This window comes from Rhinolophus sinicus, linkage group LG01 (assembly GCF_036562045.2).
Source record: "Rhinolophus sinicus isolate RSC01 linkage group LG01, ASM3656204v1, whole genome shotgun sequence".
Lineage (NCBI taxonomy): Eukaryota > Metazoa > Chordata > Mammalia > Chiroptera > Rhinolophidae > Rhinolophus > Rhinolophus sinicus.
Genome location: NC_133751.1, coordinates 182,872,844 through 182,895,136, shown reverse-complemented (window position 1 = coordinate 182,895,136; position 22,293 = coordinate 182,872,844). Strand labels below are relative to the sequence as shown.

At 35.1% G+C, this 22,293-nt stretch overlaps 1 protein-coding gene across 2 annotated transcripts in view; it reads right to left on the bottom strand.

Annotated features, from left to right (window-relative positions):
- Positions 1-22,293, bottom strand: part of PARD3B (par-3 family cell polarity regulator beta) — a 946,787-nt gene that overhangs the window by 337,087 nt on the left and 587,407 nt on the right. For both annotated transcript variants that reach the window (XM_019726886.2, XM_074340795.1), the window contains one exon: positions 21,132-21,247. In XM_019726886.2, the coding sequence (XP_019582445.2) occupies positions 21,132-21,247 (116 nt within the window). The remainder of the gene's footprint in view (positions 1-21,131; positions 21,248-22,293) is intronic.

Here is a 22,293-nt window from a genome sequence, read left to right as displayed (position 1 = left end):
GAGCTGGCTGGCTGGGTAAAAACATACTCTCCCACCGCTCAATAACGTTTCTTCTCATAAAGTTAACTGCCAAGTCCAGAACTGAACTAGAACCCTCAAGATCTAGTACCCCAAGTTACCCAGGATTTTCATGTGCATCTCCCATAGAGCTTGTGGACTTTACACTTACATGGCAACCCAGTTTATTCTTGCATACATTAATTTTGGCACCGGATTTCTGGCTAGGGGTGTATAGCTGCTTCTCTTCTTGCCTACAATAAGCACTATCAAGAGATTTCTCTTCTGGCATGAACTCAAGCATACGATACTGTCTATATCTCTGCCCAGAATCTATTATCATCTGTTTAACATACAAATGGTACAAAACCAGGCCTACTACGTGGTATGTAAGAGATTTCGAAAAGTTGTCATCCAGACTCATTGTTTTTTCGAGGATATTATCTTTGGAGGTTTAGGTGCTGTCTCTCCAATTCAGAGCACAACCCTCCACTTACATGGAATGCACCAAGTTCTGCGCACACTCGAGCGAACTGATCTGGTATTTTATACTGATGGATTAGATGAGCTCATTTACAGCAGGCTCCCTTTTTACAGAACAGGCGATTATACATCCACACTATATATGTGCTATCTTTTTGGAAGTTATTGAGGTATACTCAGCATCTTGAATGAGGTAGAGCTAATAGGAAACATTAATAGGAAGAATAGAAAGTTGCCAGCCCCAGAGCCCAATGTGATTTCACAGGCGCAATTTTTAAATCACTTTTCCATAGACTAGGGATTTCTTTGGAGGCCCCCAAAGCTGCTGCGGAAGGGGAAAAAAACAACCACAATGGGCTGTAGCTATGCTTTATCATCCCTTCCTATCATCCTGCCTCTTCCCCCAGCCCCCAATTATTACATTACATAAAGTTTATTGCTGTAAAAATCTGAAAGAGATTTAGGAAAATTGATTCAAAATTATTTGGGTATGAGATACTCATTAAAAATCTAGACTGATAGCAATCTGTGCATACCCAGAAATTCTTGTAAACTGGAAAAATTCCGCAAATACATACTGTTTCCAAATGTAATGATATTTTAAAATGAATTCTAAATGTAAAAATTAATAAAATTGGCACATGGTTACATTCAGGGAAAATCAAACATTTATTAATTTCAAATTTTTGGCTTTATTTCCATACTTTAGAGCCAATAATTTGTTTCATGTTTCAGATACTTTGGTAGGTCCTTGTAAAGCTCATACATTCTAAGTCTTGTGCCTATAAAGACTATCATGAAAAACAAAATCCTTGCCTGCTTCAACTAGAGGAATTGTTTCAACAATTCAGGACATGAAAATATAAAGTTGAAACCATTGTTTTAGGGTCATTAAAAATGAGAAAAAAATATAATGATGTTTTTCCATCTGGGTGTAGCCTTCCTATATGTTGTGCCCTCACTAGATTCCCTACAGTTTGAAAATGGCGCCACCATTGTCCCAAGCAACTGTGACCCTCGTCCTCTGCTCCAGCCTAAATAGGTCAAGGTTGATTTTGACCAAGAAGAGGGAACCATATCATTGCGCTCTTAACACTTTTCTACTGAGTCTACAATTACGTCAAAATAGAATTGGAATAATAGTCTCTAAAGACTAAGATCTAAAAGAACTCAGAAATTCTGCCCAACTCACATGAGGCTCTCTTTGCACATCTGCACACAAACAGCGACCAGAAGCTCACAACCTGACAGGACAGCTGTGGCAGACACTGCAGGCTGGCTGACCCGATGTCACCACCAATCCCATTCTCCCTAGCTACTTTCTGGCTAGAAGGTATGTGACATGTCATAGTCCTGGCCATTGAGATAAAAGTAGAAGTTTGATGGGCAGAAACCCTTGGACAATATTGGATTTCCTGTTATAAAGTGAAAGATGTTGGCATACCCTTTTGCCTTCTGCCAACCGCCCCATCCCCTCCCCCCCTTTTTTTGGTCCGGAACACAGATATGATTTCTGAAGATACAGCAGCCATCTGGATACTGAAGTAACAAATATGAGGACAAAAGCCAAAAATCAAGAATGACAGAGTGGAAAACGAGAAGGCGCCTAGGTCTCTGATGGCTTCACTGAGCCACTGAATTGGCTGTATTTGAACTTCATGTTATGTGTGACAAATAGACTTCTGTTTATTACAACACTGTTGGCAGAGTTTTGTGAGTACTGCAATGGAATGTACTCCTATTTAATACCATTTTAATTGGTAAGGAGTAACTTTCTGTGCCAACCTGAAATCTGTTAACAATCATCTCAGCATTCTGTCCATAAATATTCTTATCCTCTCTTTCAGGTGACAGTCCTCAGTGATATGAAGTCAGCCAATAGACCCTGCACCTCCTTCCTCCTTTTGTTAGGTAAACATCTTTGTTTCTTTCTACCATGGATGGCATTACCAGGTTTTGTTTTTCTTTTCCATTCTATTTTAAAGCTGCCAATTCATTTTATTTTAATTGTAAATATAATACATATTTGTATTAAAAGATTTGAAATATGCAGGAATGCATAAATAAGAAGAAAAAACTATCCTTGTAACTTACACTAAGAGAAAAATCAGTGTAAACATTTTGCTGAATTTCCTTCCATATGTATACACACACATTTATATATCTGTACATACACTGGTATTATTGTATACTCTGTTATCTTCAAATGATGTTTTCTCATTAACATTTTTACACCATTAAAAAAATCTGGAGATTTGTATTTGTTGCATAATAGTCTATTATAGCTATTAGATTACCAATCTGTAACTTCACTAACCCTGTAATTGCTGGAAAATTAAGTTCACTATAGTGAAAAATCCTTAAACTTAAATCTTGGTCAAATATTTGATATTTTTTTTGTATGATAACTCCTTGAAATGGAATTACTGGATAAAGATTAAAAGAGTGCTGAGGTATCTTAAACAATTACCACATTGCCTTGTAGTAAAGAGACTGTAACTTAAATACCCAACAAACACATATTGTGACACCGGCACAATATGTATATTTCAACATGTGCCAATGTTTTCCAATATAATATCTTATTTTCTTTAATTACTTGTGAGGTTGAACGTATTTCATTTATATTGACCAACTGAATTTCCTTTTTCCTTTTTTTTGGTAAATTGTCTGATCATATATTTTTCCAATGTTGTATTGAAATATTAATTTTCCAATAATAGCTCTTCATATACTAAAGATGTTACTCTTTTGTCATGTATTTCACAATTATTCCTTTATTCTCTTGAACAACAAAGAATATGCGGAAAATAAACAGTAATGATTAAGAATCTTTTTTTTTTAAATTTATTGGGGTGACAGTTGTTAGTAAAATTACATAGATTTCAGGTGTACAATTCTGTATTACATCATCTATAAATCCCATTGTGTGTTCACTACCCAGAGTCAGTTCTCCTTCCATCACCATATATTTGATCCCCCTTACCCTCATCTCCCACCCCCCACCCCCCTTACCCTCTGGTAACCACTAAACTATTGCCTGTGTCTATGAGTTTTTGTTTCTCATTTGTTTGTCTTGTTCTTTTGTTGTTTTCGGTTTATATACCACATACCAGTAAAATCATATGGTTCTCTGCTTTTTCTGTCCGACTTACTTCGCTTAGCATTATACTCTCAAGATCCATCCATGTTGTCACAAATGTTCCTATATCATCTTTTCTTACCACCAAATAGTATTCCATTCTGTATATATACCACAACTTCTTTATCCATTCATCTATCGAGGACATTTTATCGAAGGACATTTTGGTTGTTTCCATGTCTTGGCCACCGTAAACAAAGCTGCAATGAACAATGGAGCACACGTGTCTTTATGTATAAATGTTTTCAGATTTTTTGGGTAGATACCCAGGAGAGGGATTGTTGGGTCATATGGCAATTCTATTTGTAATTTTTTGAGGAACCTCCACACTGCCTTCCATAACGGCTGCACCAGTCTGCATTCCCACCAACAGTGTATGAGGGTTCCTTTTTCTCCACAGCCTCTCCAACACTTGCTACTATTTGTCTTGTTGATGATAGCCATTCTGACTGGGGTGAGGTGATATCTCATTGTGGTTTTCATTTGCATTCCTCTGATGATTAGTGATGTTGAGCATTTTTTCATATGTCTATTTGCCATTTGTATGTCCTTTTTGGAGAAATGTCTCTTCAGGTCCTCTGCCCATTTTTCAATTGGGTTGCTTGTTTTTTTGTTGTTGAGTTGCATGAGTTCCTTGTATATTTTGGATATTAGCCCTTTATCTGGGGCACTGTTTGCAAAAATCTTCTCCCATTCAGTTGGCGGCCTCTTTATTTTGTTGATGGTTTCTTTTGCTGTGCAGAAGCTTTTAAGTTTCATATGGTCCCATTCGTTTATTTTAGCTTTTACTTCCCTTGCCTTTGGAGTCAAATTCATAAAATGCTCTTTGAACCCAAGGTCCTTAAGTTTAGTACCTATGTTTTCTTCTATGCAGTTTATTGTGTCAGGTCTTATGCTTAAGTCTGTGATCCATTTTGAATTAATTTTGGTACATGGTCACAGATAGCAGTCCAGTTTCATTCTTTTGCACGTGGCTATCCAATTCTCCCAGCACCATTTATTGAAGAGGCTGTCTTTCCTCCATTGTATGTTATTAGCTTCTTTGTCAAAAATTATCTGTCCATATTTATGTGGTTTTATTTCTGGGTTCTCAATTCTATTCCATTGATCTATGTATCTGTTTTTCTGCCAATACCATGCTGTTTTGATTACTGTAGCCCTGTAGTACAAGCTAAAGTCAGGGAGTGTGATACCTCCAGTGTTGTTGTTTTTTCTTAAGATTGCTTTGGCTATTCGGGGTCTTTTGTGGTTCCAAACAAATCTGATGATTTTTTGTTCTACTTCTTTAAAAAATGCCATTGGGATTTTGATGGGAATTGCATTAAATATGTATATTGCTTTGGGTAATATGGCCATTTTAACTATGTTGATTCTTCCAATCCATGAGCACGGAATGTCTTTCCATTTCTTTGTGTCTTCTTCAATTTCTTTCAAAAATGTCTTATAGTTTTCAGCATATAGGTCCTTCACATCCTTGATTGAGTTTATTCCTAGGTATTTTATTCTTTTTGCTGCAATTGCAAAAGGAATTATTTTTTGTATTTCTTTTTCTGAGATTTCATTGTTAGTATGTAGGAATGCAATGGACTTTTGTACGTTGATTTTGTAGCCAGCAACTTTACTGTATTTGTTGAATGTTTCTAATAGCTTTTTGGTGGAGTCTTTAGGGTTTTCTATATATAGCATCATGTCATCTGCAAAGAGTGATAATTTAACTTCTTCATTCCCAATTTGGATGCCTTTTATTTCTTTCTCTTGCCTGATTGCTCTGGCAAGGACTTCCAACACTATGTTGAAAAGCAGAGGTGATAGGGGACAGCCCCGTTGTGTTCCAGAATGTAGAGCAAAGGGCTTCAGTTTTTCACCATTAATTATGAGATTAGCTGAGGGTTTGTCATGTATGGCCTTTATTATGTTAAGATATTTTCCTTCTATACCTATCTTATTAAGTGTTTTAATCATAAATGGATGTTGTATCTTGTCAAATGCTTTTTCTGCATCAATTGATATAATCATATGATTTTTGTCCTTTATTTTGTTTATGTGATGTATCACATTGATGGATTTGTGGATGTTGAACCATCCTTGTGCCCCGGGGATGAACCCCACTTGGTTGTGATGAATAATCTTTTTAATGCATTGGTGTATTCGATTTGCTAGAATTTTGTTTAGGATTTTTGCATCTGTACGCATCAGAGATATTGGTCTGTAGTTTTCTTTTTTTGTGTTGTCCTTACCAGGTTTTGGTATCAGGGTAATTAAGAATCTTTTAAGCAGGTTCTCTTAATCCTATTTTAAGAATGCTGGAGCTTCCAAATTAATCAACTTTTTAGATTGTTGCTGGATTAAAAAAGGAACAATGTAATCCAAAGTGAAACCTTAGGATCATTTCTTAGTTGTACATATATTACCCATAGTAAATCTCTTCCTCAGTTGAAGAAAAAACATTAGTTGTTTTTCACTCAAGCTTCTCTAATGTTGCTCTAATATACTAGTCTTCTAACTAGTCTTTTATTTTCAAACTCAATCTTCTAAAACATGCTTAGAGAAGTACATGGTAATGATATATTTAACACCTGTATAAGACTACTGCCTTCTTTTACAAATATAATATTCCTAATCCATTAATGATGAAGTATATCATCAGGTTTTTTTTTTCCAGTGGGGTGGACAATTAGACTGAGCTGTCTTTAGAAATTCTTGCCCTTAACGACTTTGTGACCACATTTTCAATATAAGAACATCTCTAAATTATGGCTTGGTCATGGATAAGCCCTTTGAGTACTATTTCTTTTTACAGGGACACAGATTTAGATTTCTAAGGGGTTAGTTAATTTACTTGATTTAAGAGTTAACTTATACATCTATCAATATCAAGTAGCTCTGCTGGGCACTGTATAAATCAGGTTACATGAACAAGGAACATTTTAAAGTTCCTCAGCTGTCTTAGCATATGAAGCTATAGTAAATTGTGCTTGTATTAATACATTCTTTGATTCAACCTAAATATCAAAATTGGTTCAGGGATAAAAATCTGCATCAATTATGAATCTGTAATGGGTGAGTCTGTACCAAGTATTTAAGCCATGTAGAATAGTTTCAATCTATTTTGAGTTAATCATGTTCTTTGATTCAGGACTTTTTTGGTATCATGACGACTAATACTATATGACCCAAAGTGGGCAAAAATCTCTGCATATTCAGTTTACCTAATATTTGCGACAATTCACATGAAATCAAATTGCTCTGTACTAATGTAATTCAATTTCATGTTGCTGCAGGTAAAAGCAAGAGATTCAAGCATATTTTAAATGTAATTCCCATGGCACTAGGTTCATGCACAGACTACACTATTGTTCTGCAAACAGATTTATAGAAAATGAAAATGGGATTCATAAATAAGAGGCACACAGTATTTTTGTTAGAGAAATGTTTATATCTTCAACTTTCTCTAATTCTACAAAGAAAAATCTTCTTATAAATTAAAATTAAATAACATAAATAAAAATATACTTCTTGGGATCAAAAAAACACACAAAACAAATAAAAGGAAGGTATAGAGGAATACAAAGGGAAAAAGAATGTCAGTGATAGAAGACTAGGAAGGGCCACAAAACAATCTGATCTAATTAACCCATTCCGGCAGTACAAGTGAATTCACATGATCTCAATCAATTATGTCAAGTGATTGCCTAATTTATTCATAGATTCCTCGAATTAGGAAATAAAGTACACAGCCCTTTTCTTCAAGTTTTAAACAACTGCTTTCACTCTTCTCTGCAATGAAATTAAGCCCCTTGGCCTTGCATATTTCCTGGGTTTGACTCTTTCCTTAAATCTGTTCATTATTATGAACCTTCTCCATTTTCAAATGAATAAAACTCGCTTGGGTAAGTAAACGTGAGTGTAGTGTGCTATATTCTACACCTTCCTAAAATATCTTTATCCCTATTCTATTTTGCTACCCAAAAGAAACATTTATCTTGCACTTTTGTTCATTTATCCTTTAAATGTTTGTCTGCACTTCTACTTATCTATTCAATCTTTTGATATAGGAAAGGGGAACCTGCTTACTTAGTAAGATCAGTCAAATCAATTACTGAGATCAATGGGTTTCTGAGATTGCGCCCAGATTGCTCTAACACTATCCATCCGGAACAAGCATCTTGGATTTACTCAGCACGTATGCATTCTAAATGGTGAGGAAGGTCACACGTATAAGGTATGACCCTGCAGGGGCTTCTCATCTGAGGGCTGAGAAAACATTTTCACACAGTAGGTACCACAAAGAGTATGCAATTCTGTGCTAAAATTAGTGACACCGATGGTAATTGCTTTAGGAATTGAGACAAAAAGCTGGGAAAAAAATGACAGTTCCCTGGAGCAGGCAAGACTCGAGTGGGTCCTGAATGAAAGATAAAACTTAAATAGGAGAAAAGAGAGAATGGGTCTTCTGTTTTTAGAGAATGAGAAATTAATAAGCCTCACTTGAAACAGAAAGTCGTAATGGTTTGGAGCCTAGGCATCAAAGTTAAATGATCTTGAGTTCAAAACCTGGCTCCACCACTTACTAGCTATGCCACCTTACGTAGTCAGTCTCTTGAAGTCTTATTACATCATCTGTAAAATGGCAATAGAATTGCTGTACAAAAAACCATGCCTGGCATATCACAAATGCTCAAAAAACATTAGCTACTATTCCTACCATTACAATGATGATGGCTTTCCCTCTTTTTGCTCTTCCTATTCTAGATTAACGGGCATCATCACTGCCTTGAATATCGGGCTGAGGCATTTGATTTTTTTTTAACCATGTGTAAATGAAAGGCAGCTCTTTCTAGCCACTGACTTGCAAGTTACTTTCTCAGACATGTGCTGTTTTTTCTGAGGCCTATTGCACGCAGTGAGCCCCATTCTGTCATCATAATCCATGGTTCATTCATGCCTTACTCTTTCATGCTGCTCTGCGGTTAATTCCTCCTCATTTAGTGCCTGTGGACACTTCTGTACTTCTGGAGATTCTCTCTCAGGTTGCACCCTGCTTCAAAGCGTTGTTCTGCATGTGCCAGCTTGTTGGCAACCCTTTCTGCACCCTACTCGGACTGCAGCACATCACCTTACCCCTCCCCCCCAAACACCTCTTCCCTTTGCCAGGAACATCCCTCACAGCAGCAATCCTATGTGATGGGCTGTACTCAAGGTTTTTAGGAGCAGATGCTACACGTATTATATTTTGAAGACTCGTAAAAGCCCACAATGTATATAAAGCACATTGCAGACTGTGAATGATCTTCTATTTAAGAAGATGGTTGAACTTTAATTCAGAATTTTCCAAACTTACTTGACCATTTATTACCAGCCTACGGCTAGAGGACTTGGCCACTTGTCCCCCAGCCTTTCGGAGAAAGCACTGAGATGATTTACATGGCATCTACTGATGTAGTAAGGCTAGAAATGGGATATCTCAGATGTAACTCATTTCTCACTCATTTTGGGTGCTACAATAACTTTTGCCAGATTTAGAAATTGGGTAAATGTTTTCCAATTCCTTGGTATACCGTTGTTTTACCTTTAAGGAATTATGGCTGAAACCCTTGCAGGCTCTCACAATTCTTTCAAGACAATCCTGAAGTACTTGGGGATGACACGTTAGTTCCTGGATCAGCAGAGAGAAGATCAGCTTTTCCCAGCTCACTTGCAACCATCACTCTTGATTAGTCAGTTTCCAGTTTGATCTCTATTTTAATTTTCACTTTAATTTTAATACCGTCAAAGGATAGAGTTCCTAGTAACCTTTTCTTATGAACACCAGAAAACAAGTGCATGTGGAAACATCAGCCTTTCCAGTCAGGTTTCCTCTCTCCACAATCTGTAGAAGTTTATGTTTGTTATACTGCATATCTTTCTGGTGTCTTCATTCACTTATTTTATTATTGCCGTTCATATCCCTAATCTCTCAAGCTCTGATCATGAGGCTATTTCCACTGAAGGTAACCTACAGAAATAAGATACTATTGTGTGTTATCATTGATAAGTCTCAATTATTTCGAATAGTACCTGCCATAGAGGAAGCACTCAATGAATATACGTGGAAGGAACAGAGGCAGGCAGGCAGGAAGGAATAGATGAATGGGTGAATTTTACATGGGACTGACATTATATTGTCCAGTGTTGGACAACTTTTCAGCCTTATCAAAGCAGAGGAGATGTTTCTGGTGATGTCAGCTTGTACCAATGCTCTAAAGCAGCCAGAGCCGCTGGTATAGTTTTAGTGTTCCAAGGGAGACCTAAAAAGAAATTATTTTTAAAGAATTAACTTACCCTAGACTAAGCAGATTTTATCATAAACAAGTCCAAGTTCTCATTTTTATCTCTGATTCATATTTAGCTAGACATTTTCTAACCATTTAATGAAAGACACAGCTGTGTTAATTAATATGTACTTTGGAGCAGGTAACATACTTTGCTTTAGAAAAATAAAAGCAAAATATCTATTTCCCACTATGAGCAAGAGTTGAGATTTGACCTTTAATGTAGAATAACATTATATTTCCAGAAAGGTGGTATTTAATTTAGAAATTTTCAGGTTTACAGAGGAACTGGTCAGATGAATCACAATAGAAAACAATCAGTAAATGTATGAAAAATGTTTAGCCACAGAAATACTTTAAAAGGGAAATAAAAATACCCCTTTTAACTCTGTAAAATTGGCAATAAATAAACAAACAAACAAACAAACAAACCAAGATTCTTTCAGACACTACTGATAAGAGCAAAATTTCCTTTTTGGAGGGCAACTGGTCATATATGTCAAAAGCCTTCAATCTTTTTACAACACTTGGCTGAGGAATTATACTTTGAGAAATTTATAATGATAAAATAGTCATGATTGTTTACAAAGGTTTCTGCACTATGCATTGCTGTTTCTAAGACCAAACTATTAGAAACAATTCTTATGGCCAAATAACATAATGTTAGCCAAATAAATCAGGCTAAATTTACTTAAGAGTAAGCTTTACAATTAAAAGATAATATAAAAGGGGTGGGGATAAGGGGGAAGGTGAGAGGATTAGAAAGCAGTCAGTAACTACAAGATTGCCACGGGGTTACGAAAGTTCATCTGGGGAATGTAATCAATAATGTTGTAAAGATTTTGTAGGGTATCTGATGGACACTTGTTTCATTAGGGAGACCACCTCAGGGATGATGTAGATGCCTGATCACTGCACTGTACACCTGAAGCTGATATATATATATATATATATATATATATATATATATATATATACTTACAAGAAGTGGAGTACAGCATTAGGAATAGAGACAGTGGAAATGTAATGGCTGTGTGTGATGTCAGAGGGATAGTGGATGGGGGAGGGGGGTTGACACAGTGTGAGGGATATAAATGATAAACAATTAAGTATTACTTTGTTTTGTGCACCTGAAACTAATAAAAAAAACAACACACAGTAAGATATCACAACACACTGACAAGCATGGCTAAATTAGAAAGAATGACAATATCAAGTGTTGCCAAGAATGTGGAGCAACTGGAACTCTCAGACATTGCTAGTGGGAGCATTATAATGATACAAACACTTTGGAAAACATTTTGGCAGTTTCTTATAAAATTAAACATGCAGTAACCACGCAACCCAGCAATTCTACTCCTAGGTACTTATATTCACCCAAGAGAACTGAAACCACATGTCCACACAAAGACCAGCTCCTAACCACCATAGCAGCTTTTTTCATAATAGCCTAAAACTGGAGGGGAAAAAACAAATGTTCATCAACATGCAAAAAGGAAAATAAGTTTTTATATATTTACACAATGGAATACTGCTCAACAATAACAAAGAACAAACTATTGATCCATGCAACAACATGGATGAAATCTCAGAAACATTATGCTGAGCAAAATGAGCCAGAGGCAAAATAGTACATACTACATTATTCCATTTATATGAAACTCAGGAAAATGCAAATCTCATCTATAATGATGGAAAAGAGATTATTGATTACTTGAGGCAGAGAATGGTGGGAGATTGACTGTAAAGGGACGTTGAAGGAAATTTCTGGGGTAATAGAAATTTCTATATCTTGATTGTACTGATGTTTACATTGCTGTATGAGTTTCTGAAAACTCATCCAAATGTACACTGAAAATGGGTGCATTTCATTGTATGCAAATTACACCTAATTTTAAAAAATTATTAAGATTGTCATTATGAGAAAAATTTTAAAAATATAAAAGGAAAGACATAGAGAATAATAATTAAGCTAGAGTGCTCATAAAGGGCACAAATTGAAAAGCATATGTTCAGTATAATCACTTTGGGGAAAAAATTAGAACATAAAAATACAAATAGGTATACAGGAGAATCAATATGTAAGATTAATATGTTTTGCTTTATTAAGAACTATAGCTATTGCACCTAAAAATGAGATAGTTGTACCTCCCTACAGTAGTTTTAATTTCCATATAAAGCACCAATAACAAATATGCATCATTCCAAATACCATTCAGGAGAGATAACTATGAAACTGCCCAACTTCATTTAACATATTATATAATATAATATAATATAATATATTATATTATTATACATTTTATATAATTTTTATTATTATACTATATTTAAGTATATTTTTATATATAATACTTTCAGCTAATGAAACACTCACTTTAGAACAACTGAAATGAATTTGGTTCATAGTTGCAAAGAGAATTTAAGTATTTTGTTCTATTCTTTGAATAGCTTCCTTAGCTTCATATTTTTATGAAAATGTTCTGATATTAGCACAAAAGTTCTTTAAGAAGGAACACAGAATTTCATTTAAATATGAATAATGGTTTACAAAACACAGGCAAGTGAGAAAGAAAGGCTCATATTTGGCTTTATGTAAAGTGTAACTTAGTATAAGAGGTAGAGCCTCAATTGAGTTCCACAATAAAAGAATAAAGTGCTTCATACACTAATCCAAGTTTCAAGAGGTGCCCAGAATATTTCAGTTCTAAAGGATAAGGCAGTCTTTCCATTGATTACAATTTCCCATCAGAGCACAAATAATGTTCTAAATATACAAAGGCTAATTTAATAAAGATCCGCATGGGTTTCTTACTGGTATATATCATTGGTTAAGTTTCAATTACAAACATTTCCAAATGTTATAGTTTTCTTTATATCTCCTGTGGGAAAACAGAGCCTAGAGTTTCTCTTCCAGACACTGAATTTTTAAATTATCTATGTATTCCCCTGAACAATGCCCAGCTCCATAAAATGTAATCTTAGTGAAAAACTACATGGCAACATTTGGGACCATTTGGGACCCCACGATTGATCAAAAATTTACATACGACATCCACAGTAATCTTTCCCTGACTATTTCACAATACTTAACTTCAGGAGAATTTACAGACATTGACAATTCAAATCAAACACCAACTGCAAGAGAAATGTGTAGGAGATGTACAGGCGCCCCTCTAATACTACTAATATTACCCTCTCCATGGCTGCTATTATGAATACTAATAACATTGAATCTCGAATGTTCTAAGCATCATGTGACATGTTTTTATATAAGAGGGATGGTCCTTGATTCAAAGACTACTTTTTTTCCTGATGGACGCATATGAGGGAGTTGTGCCTCTTAGCCATTTATTCAACAAATGGCAAATGAGAGCAACTGTGTTTAAGGTATTTGTCAGCATTTATGCATTGGAGATGATATGAGAGTGGTGGGATAGAATGTGCCACAACTTTTGGACAAGTCTAAAACATATAAAGTAGCATAAAAGCACAATTTCTACACAAAAGGCATCGTTTTCCAATTAATGGTAATAATGAATACAAAGTGAAATTATTCTTGAAAACGTATTCCTTAGGGAATGTAAAAGAAAAAACCAGGGAAAAGGATATAGACTTATAGGGAGAGAATCATGTCCTTCCTTTATATAAAGAGGCATTTTTATGTCTGTGCCTCCAACCCAAATAGTTCTTCTAATTAATTTCAAACAAATTATGCACTATCCTGCTGTAGCTAAGATTCTAGTTATATTACAGATATGGAGAAGTGATCTGCATCTCTATAATTCAGTTAAGATTACTAGTTCATAATTAATTTTTACTTGTAAATGTACAATTGTTTAAAATTTAATTATATGCTGTTTTAGTTATCCAAAATGTTGTATTTCTCAATGTTTTGAAAGAGGCCTGCTTTGGACAGCTGCGCTGTGAACTGTGTGTGAAGTGAGTTATTCTGTTTTCCTTACTGTTTTCTCTTTTCTTACCAGAGATGTCTCTCTAAGATTTCTGCCTGAGTCCTCACAACTTCTTTTCATCAAGTTATCACTCTTCAGTTATAACCTTTGTTGGTATAGTCGTATTAACTATATAAACATATTACAATACACTAACAAAAAAATGACAAAAACCTGTATCCTTTATCTAATACTGAAAAATATACAATAATTCCTTTCCTATAATTCTGATGAATTTCGTTTTTCTTCTGAGTCTTGATGAGTTGTTTTAGTTTATGTATCTATTTGTTTTCCTTTCCAAACAAACCAGAATTTGGTTTTCCATCACTATTAAATTCCTAAATTTCAAAGCTTATAAACTTCATGTATCTTCTGATGATGCATGTGTCTATCATCCTTGATATATTTGGGGTGTATATTCAATTTTAAACACATTTGAAGTTTTTCATATTAGCCATGAAAATATCTAAGGAGAGCTCTTGTACGCCTCAAGTCGTCCTTCTTTCAAGCAAGATATCTTAATTTCTTTCAACTGTTTTTCATTAGACATGGTTTCTAGGCCTCTCACCAATATCTGGATGTATTCTACAATGTTTTTGTCTCAATTAAAATATTTGCTTTTTATTAAAATAAAACAAAACACCACATTTTCTGTTTTTGTTTCTTTTTCATTGTACAAATATGGAAATCCTCTGATGATCACTAGTTTCACCAATTGTTTCCGGAATTCATCATCTATTTGAAAATTGTTAATTTGCTTTCCGTCCTCCAGTGTGAGGCCTATGCTTCTTAATTTCTAATGATGAGGGACAGTCACTTTATAATCACAATCCTTTTAGTGTATAGGGATATAAATTGTCTAGACTTCCATTTGCTGGCAGCCATGGTTTTCTAATTTGAACGTCTTTTTCTTATGTGGATGAAGATAAAGTTAACAGAGGAAGTGGGTGGCTGGCTGTGCTTTCCACCTGACAGCTGTTAGGTACTTTAAACAATGGGCCACCATACTTTCCATTTCATGCTCTAAAAATAGCTTGACTGCCTAACTCTTATAGTTTTGCAAGCCTCATTTCAAGCAGCTGTTTAGCTCTTCGTGCATTTTCTCTTCCCTTCCCTTCCTTTCCCTTCCCTTCCTCTCCCCTCCCCCCCACCCTCCCTCTCACCATTTCCCCATTTTCTGTACAGCCAACGTTATCAGTTAGTTCTTGAAACAGCCACGCTACTATTTTCAGATGCCTCTCTCTTTTCTTTCTCTCTGAGATAAGTTATCATAATGTCAGTATTTCCCTTTGGAAATCTTAACTTTTGAGTTTTCCTGTTAGCGTTTTAGTCAAGGTACACGCAGCAAACACCATTTCTTTCATATACTACTGAATTCTCAGTGTTTAATCTACTTCCTGGAACACGGTAGGTTCTAAGTAAACATTTGTTTAATGAAAAAGTAAACATTCTCTGTAATTCCTTAATTTTGACTTCCTAAAGCTTACGGCCTACACCTATGTTCTCGTACAGGTTTCTCACGTATTAAAGATGGTGAACACTTTCTTTTAGTGTTACCATTAATTCTTCTTTACCAACCAGGTCTTTATTATTATATTTTTAAAAACAAGTCAAAGTTATATCTTAAATATCAATACTTGATTTAGTTTTCACCATCTTCAGAGATATTACTTATTGATGAACAATAAAGAAGATTCATGGATATAAATAAACATTTATATTAATATTTATTATACAAAACATATATATTAATTGATAAACCAGCATCAGTTATTAAAATATAGTTTTAATTCTCCTTTGTATTCAGTGATTAGTATTTTTGTCTTATTACTAAGATGCACACAGAAGTAACTCACACGCACACAAAAAAATACCTCACTATACAAGAAATAGTTTTAAAAGAAACTATTATAAAAGTAGAGTGGGTTTAATGAACTTTTTCATGCTCCTTTTTGATCTGGTACTAGAGATGCTTAACTACTCTTGGAGAAGAATGTCTGACGTCTATGAAAGGGTTATACTTAAAACGTGACCCACATATTTACCTTTGTTGAGATGAGGAATCAGTTGAGTTATAATTTACTTCAACTGTGGGTGTCTACAAGTATTTTCTGTCCTAAAACAAATTTTGAACCACCAACTAACAGAAAATAAAATTGATGAATTACAGATTTTGAAAGAAAATCAGTCAATGTTTTCATTGTCTTGATTTTAGGGACAAATGACACGTGTTTTTTTGAGACTGTGAGACATGGAATGTTAATAATCATCATTGTTGAGAAACTTCCTAAAATTTTGCCTGGATGCCTCATGCATCACTTTAAGCTCATTTCCTCTCATTGAACAGAGGCAGGACAGCTGGCCAGCATCTTCCATCTGTACTGCCCTCAGTCTGCTAACTGTGTGACAGAACTCCCCTCTGAAATGGGAGTAGGAGGTCAATTTGAAACAGGAGAGAAAACTGTCTCAAAAAATAATAATAAAAAAACAATAAATAATCTTGAGGGAAATAACATTTTAAACTTAAACTTTGAATGGGGCTATATTAGTTCAACGAATGGGCCAAAATACCGAAGTGCTGTCCCTAGAATAATTCAGACTAATACTTAAATAGTATTACTGGGTCATAAAACACCAGGCCTGGAAATTAAAGATGTTTATTCCCCATCAAAAGGTCTTTGAATGTAACTCTCTGGCATACTGCCAACAAGGGCAGCTCTTTGGGGGAAAACCCTATGCCAAAGGCCAAAGAGGCAGCTGTGGTATTTAGCTCCTGAGAGCTTCCAACTCAACACCCACACAAGCTCAATTATGAACAAATTAAAGGGATCCAGACTGAACACAGTAATTCTGGTAATTTAAATAAATAGAGGAAAGTCTACAATTAGTAGGAAAAGATTGATTTTCTGGAAAACCCAGAAAATGACACCCTAACCCCTTTGAATAAGCATAGTTACAGCCAATTATTTAAAAATAAATTTCCTTTTATTCATCATTTTAATCATCCCTCATCTGACTTCAATGTGGCCACATGCATGCCCACGAAAGTATCCACAAAATACTGAGGCAGAACAGCCTCCAAAAGAAATCTATGATGGGTATATAGGAATTAATGACACTGAGTAAAATTATAATCAGAGCTTTATATATATGTTTTAGAGCACACCGATAATGTTACTCATTTCTACCTTTTCGAGTGCAGAGAAAAATTTAGAGTCATTCAGAAAGAATCAAAGATTTAATATTGGGAAATCTATTAATATAACTTAATAGAATAAAGAAAAAAATGCATATAATCATTCTGTATAGAACATTAAAATAACTTAACAAAATTCCTGATTAAACAAAATGAGGAAATAAAAAACTTTTAAGAAGCTTGGAATACAAAGAAATGTATTTAACTTGATAAAAACATTTCTAACATTGGCACACACATGTGCACACACACACAACAGAAGCATTCCTGTTTACATTTTAAATTTATTTTGATGAGCCAATGTAAAGTCATGTGTGAGAACAAATGCATATGAAGAATCAAAGTAATTTTACAAAAGAAGAAAAATCAGAGGAGGATGTTCCTACAAGTTATCAAAATACAGTATGATAGCACGATAATTGTGATGCTGGCATAGGACAGACTAATATATCAGTAGAATAGCATGTCTAGAAACCAACCCATGTATGTAAGGGAATTAGTATTCGTATGACTGTATTCTGAATTCATGGGGAAAGTATGAAAAAGTCAACAAATGTTATTAATAATTTGCCTACTTACATGGAGAAAAATTTCTCCACTTCATAAGCCATGAATAAAAATATATTATATGGGCCAGCCCAGTGGCTCAGGCGGTTGGAGCTCCATGCTCCTATGCCGAAGGCTGCTGGTTCGATTCCCACATGGGCCAGTGGGCTCTCAACCACAAGGTTGCCGGTTCAACTCCCGCAACGGATGGTGGGCTGTGCCCCCTGCAACTAACAATGGGAACTGGACCTGGAGCTGAGTTGCACCCTCCACAACTAAAATTGAAAGGACAACAACTTGACTTGGAAAAAGTCCTGGAAGTACATACTGTTTCCCAATAAAGTCCTGTTCCCCTTCCCCAATAAAAAAAATCTTAAAAAAAATAGCATATCAGCCATGGTCTTTTATATATATATATGTGTGTGTATATATATATATGTATGTATATATATTATGTATATATACACACACACATATATACATATATGTATATATATTATGTATATATACACACACACATATATACATATATATACACACATATACATACATATATATATATATATATATATATATATATATATATATATATAATAGATTGCCACACATTAAAAACAAAAAACAAGGCTTCAGAAGTACTAGAATAAAATAAAGGGGGTAAGAACAAAATTCAAAAATCATGAAGGAAAAGATGGAAATATCTGACTATGAGACAAAAATCTTTTTTATAGTAAAGAATACCATGCTCAAAATTAAAAAGACAAATAATAGATTGCAAGAAGTTATTTGCAACATACATAATATTCTCAAGATGAAGTAGAAAAAGAATTAACAAGTGGAAACATTGGCAAAGAATATACATAAGCATAAGCAAATCATAGAATAAGAAACACAAATGGACTCCCAAAACCCCCCAAAACACACACACAAAAAACTCTAAAACTCTCATTTAAGCCCAAATTCAATCAAAAGGGTGAAAGTAAATTGTAAATCAAGATTCATTCAAATAACACCATACAACTTTTATGAAGGAACACAACATGCGATATAGCCGTATATACATAGGTGTGGAAGCAAATAGGTAGAGTGCTTTCTAGAAGGACTTAACAAAGCAAACTATTTTAAAATTATGTTGGTATTTGGGGAATAGGGGAAGGAGATGGGGATGAGAAGGCTTTATTTATTTTTTTTAAAGAAGTATCTGTGTTTGGAAACCTATGTGTCCAAAATAAGTAAATGGAACCCACCATACTGCTGCTGGCCACTGACCTTTAAAATAATTTGAACATATAACAATGACTCATTAGTATGCAAGTTAAAATACTAGCTTAGACTCACTAGCAAAAATGAAACAAACAAAAACAAAGAAGGTACTGATACATCCTGTTAGCCTTTGAAGATTCCTACCAACTTTATAAAGGAGGAATATCCAACATAAATTAACTACACAATAAACAAGAGGGTTTTTTTGTTGTTGTTGTTTTTTTGCTTTAATTTTTGAAAAATGGACTTTGATCCTGTTGAGATTATTCCTACAAGCATAGTTATCGACCTTTGTAGCAATTCCTTACATTGGCCTAGTACTATGCATTAGAAAAGTAAATGACTTACAATATTATTTTCACCTAATCAAACAAGAAAGACACTTCCAACGCTTACCATTCTGGTATCATCTGAGTTTATTCACTGAGATAATCAACACATTTATTGAGTTTACTCAATTGTTCTGGAGACAGGGGTTCAGAATGGTCCTAAAATATTGACCGTCAAGAGCCCTCTGCCAGACTGTGAGCTTTAAATTGACACTTTCTGGAAAGGATCAAACTTTGATGGTTACTTTAAAAATGTTTTTACAGCATATTTTATCGTTTCTGCTGTATGGTGCATTTTAGCCAACGCTTTTAGTTTGGCACTTCTGTTCTGAAGGAAACAGCTCATGACTGCTTCCCAATTACGTAAGCTGAACAAACATTATTATTGTTGTTGCCTTTATGGTATAAGTACAATAAAATGTAATGGGTGACTGCTGAACATACATATTTTGCAAGAGCTATTTCAATGTAAAAGAGAAAACTTCTCAAAAACAAAGTTTTCAGTAACCAAAAATATATAAAGAAACACTGTTTCTGGACCTGCCTCAGGTTTTATTTTTCACAGATTTGATATTTTTTCTTCCTTAAAATGGATGCTATTTTTTTCTTTTTTAGAACCATACTGCTGGCCACTTTCTTTTAATTAAATGAGTAAAATAGTAATATATTTTTCCCTCAAATTAAGCAGATTTTTATCTATTCATCTTCTTCATAGAGAAATTGGGAAGACAGAACAGGAAATGTTTATTAAGCACTCTATGAAAATAATTTTCCCCTTAAATTATTAGGAATAACCTATATCATAGTCACACATTATTCCTTTGTTTTGCCAAAGGTTCACACTAGGGAAAACACCCCTTTCGAGCAGTGCTTAAGACAGCTTCCTCGTTAAGGTTTTCTATCTGACTTTCACTGTACGTGATTAGAGCAAATGTGTTCCAGTGATCTGTTTAATTTATAGAAAAGAGAATCAATTTCTCTTGTTTCATCATGATTGAACATTTTTCTGAACTCCTGTAAATGAGTTACAGATAAGCGCTATTTATCAGATTGTTTTGTGGAACACGCAGTTTTGATTATTCTATTTTCTTGTTGCTACTAATGAAATATGTAATATGCCTCAAGAAAAAAACACTTGCAAAGCTTAGCCTCTCAGCATTCAGGAAGCAATGACTTTTTCTCTGAAAATTTATTTTACACCCACACTCTTCTCTAATAGTTCTCTCTCCAAGAGCCCAGGGGAGGGCAGCAATGTCTTCGGGTATCTGAAATATTTTCTAGGGACTCACGTTCCAGGGCCTAGAGAACAGCATGTGCGAGGTCTTTGGTGTGCCCTAGAAGGCAACAGTCACCCAGAAATTCCCTGTGGGGCTCAGAACCTCAATGACATACAGACTTGGGGTACCTTGACTCCCTCAATCTGGCACACCCAGGAACTCTTCTTCCCTCAGTGTGACAGGAGTTTGAGACGGGCATTTAAAGAGACGGATCCTTTGTACCCTCCCTATCCATTGCACATAGAGATGGGAAGCCCCGTAGATCCATTGAACCACATTACCTTCCCAGACCCTGCAACACGTATGGACCTACGAAATGGAAAGGCGCCGGTACAAGTGAGAGTACACACACAAAGGCCGGTGAGTGAAGGATGCTTATGGCATTCAGATCCTCTGGAAGGAATAACTCTATTTTTCTGACTTATATGGACCACTTTATAAACATAAGTCATTTATCTCTCTTTTCAAAGGGGTAATTACAATTAAGTGTGTGAGAGGGGAAGGAAGATAGGATGAGTTCTTCAGCAGACCTTGCCCCTAAGGTTGCCATTGAAGAAACAAAGACAGGACATTGGGGAAGATAGATGGGCTGGGGCTGGACAGCTGACCTGGATGTCACCTCACCCTCACTTACCAAGGTCCATGCTCTTTGAGGCTTTCAGATTCATAGCTTCGGGCTGCCTGGCTGGTGTCACAGATCCAAAGTTGATGTGCTGATCTGGAAAATATACTGCCGAATCCACCCCAGAGCTGTGGAAAGAAACCATATGCTGTATTTGGGTTTAGAATGTAATCTCTCTCTCTCTCTTTGGTTTAAACGAAGAGCCCCTCATCACTCTCTTTGCAGCTCGCAACCATGCATTTTAAACCAATTCTTGACTCTCAGGATTCTTTTTTGAGATGTAGCCACTCTATTTTTATACATTTTTATCAGATTCTACGATGTAAATAAAATATTCTCTGGCTAATATTGTGTTTTCTTCTTCACTGATTTCTACTAATTGGGATCCTGCTGTACAATATATAACTTGAAGCATGTAAGGCGAGCCTGGGACACTCTGGCACGTCAAAGGATGTCACCAGGCATTAGCAGAGCCTAAAAGCAGGTCAAGAGAGTTCTGTGAGCTAAGCATGCCCTTCCTTTCAAAACAAGTGAAAGGGTGTATCCTTTAGAGAAAACCATCTTGTTGAATGACTGATGACTGCAGTGGTTTGATTTTCTTCTTTTTTGGGGGGTCTATTTTCTAAAACGAATGTTAATGCTGAGCAAATAGTCTGCTCATCAATAATACCAAAAGGGAATAACAGGAAAAGCACAGTTGACAATTTAGACACTAGATACATCAAATGTCCATTATAGGCTTCCTAGTACTTGCAGTCAATCTCAAAGAATGTTATCTCTGCTGAATATTGTATTTATTTTGCTTGAGGATGGAGAGGATTATATAAGGGAATTACAGATGATGCCTTATTTTTTGTTCTGGAAATAAATTATATTTATGTGTTTTTAATAAATTAAATTACAGCCACCTTCTCCCTTGGTACTCTTGTATGTTTAGAAAGTAAATATGATGGCTCGTTTCAACATAACTTTATCTGAATCTTAAATGCAGTGAAAATTCAAATCAAGTACCCTTGGTCAATTTGAAAGTACTGATGCTGAGTTTTTCAAACAATTGGGATTTGACACTGTAAATAATACAACAATCCCCCACCCCCCAAGAAAAAAAAATTATGAATGAGAGCCCTTCTAAAATGTACAGGGGATCTTGGTTTCTTAACCAAATATACCAAAA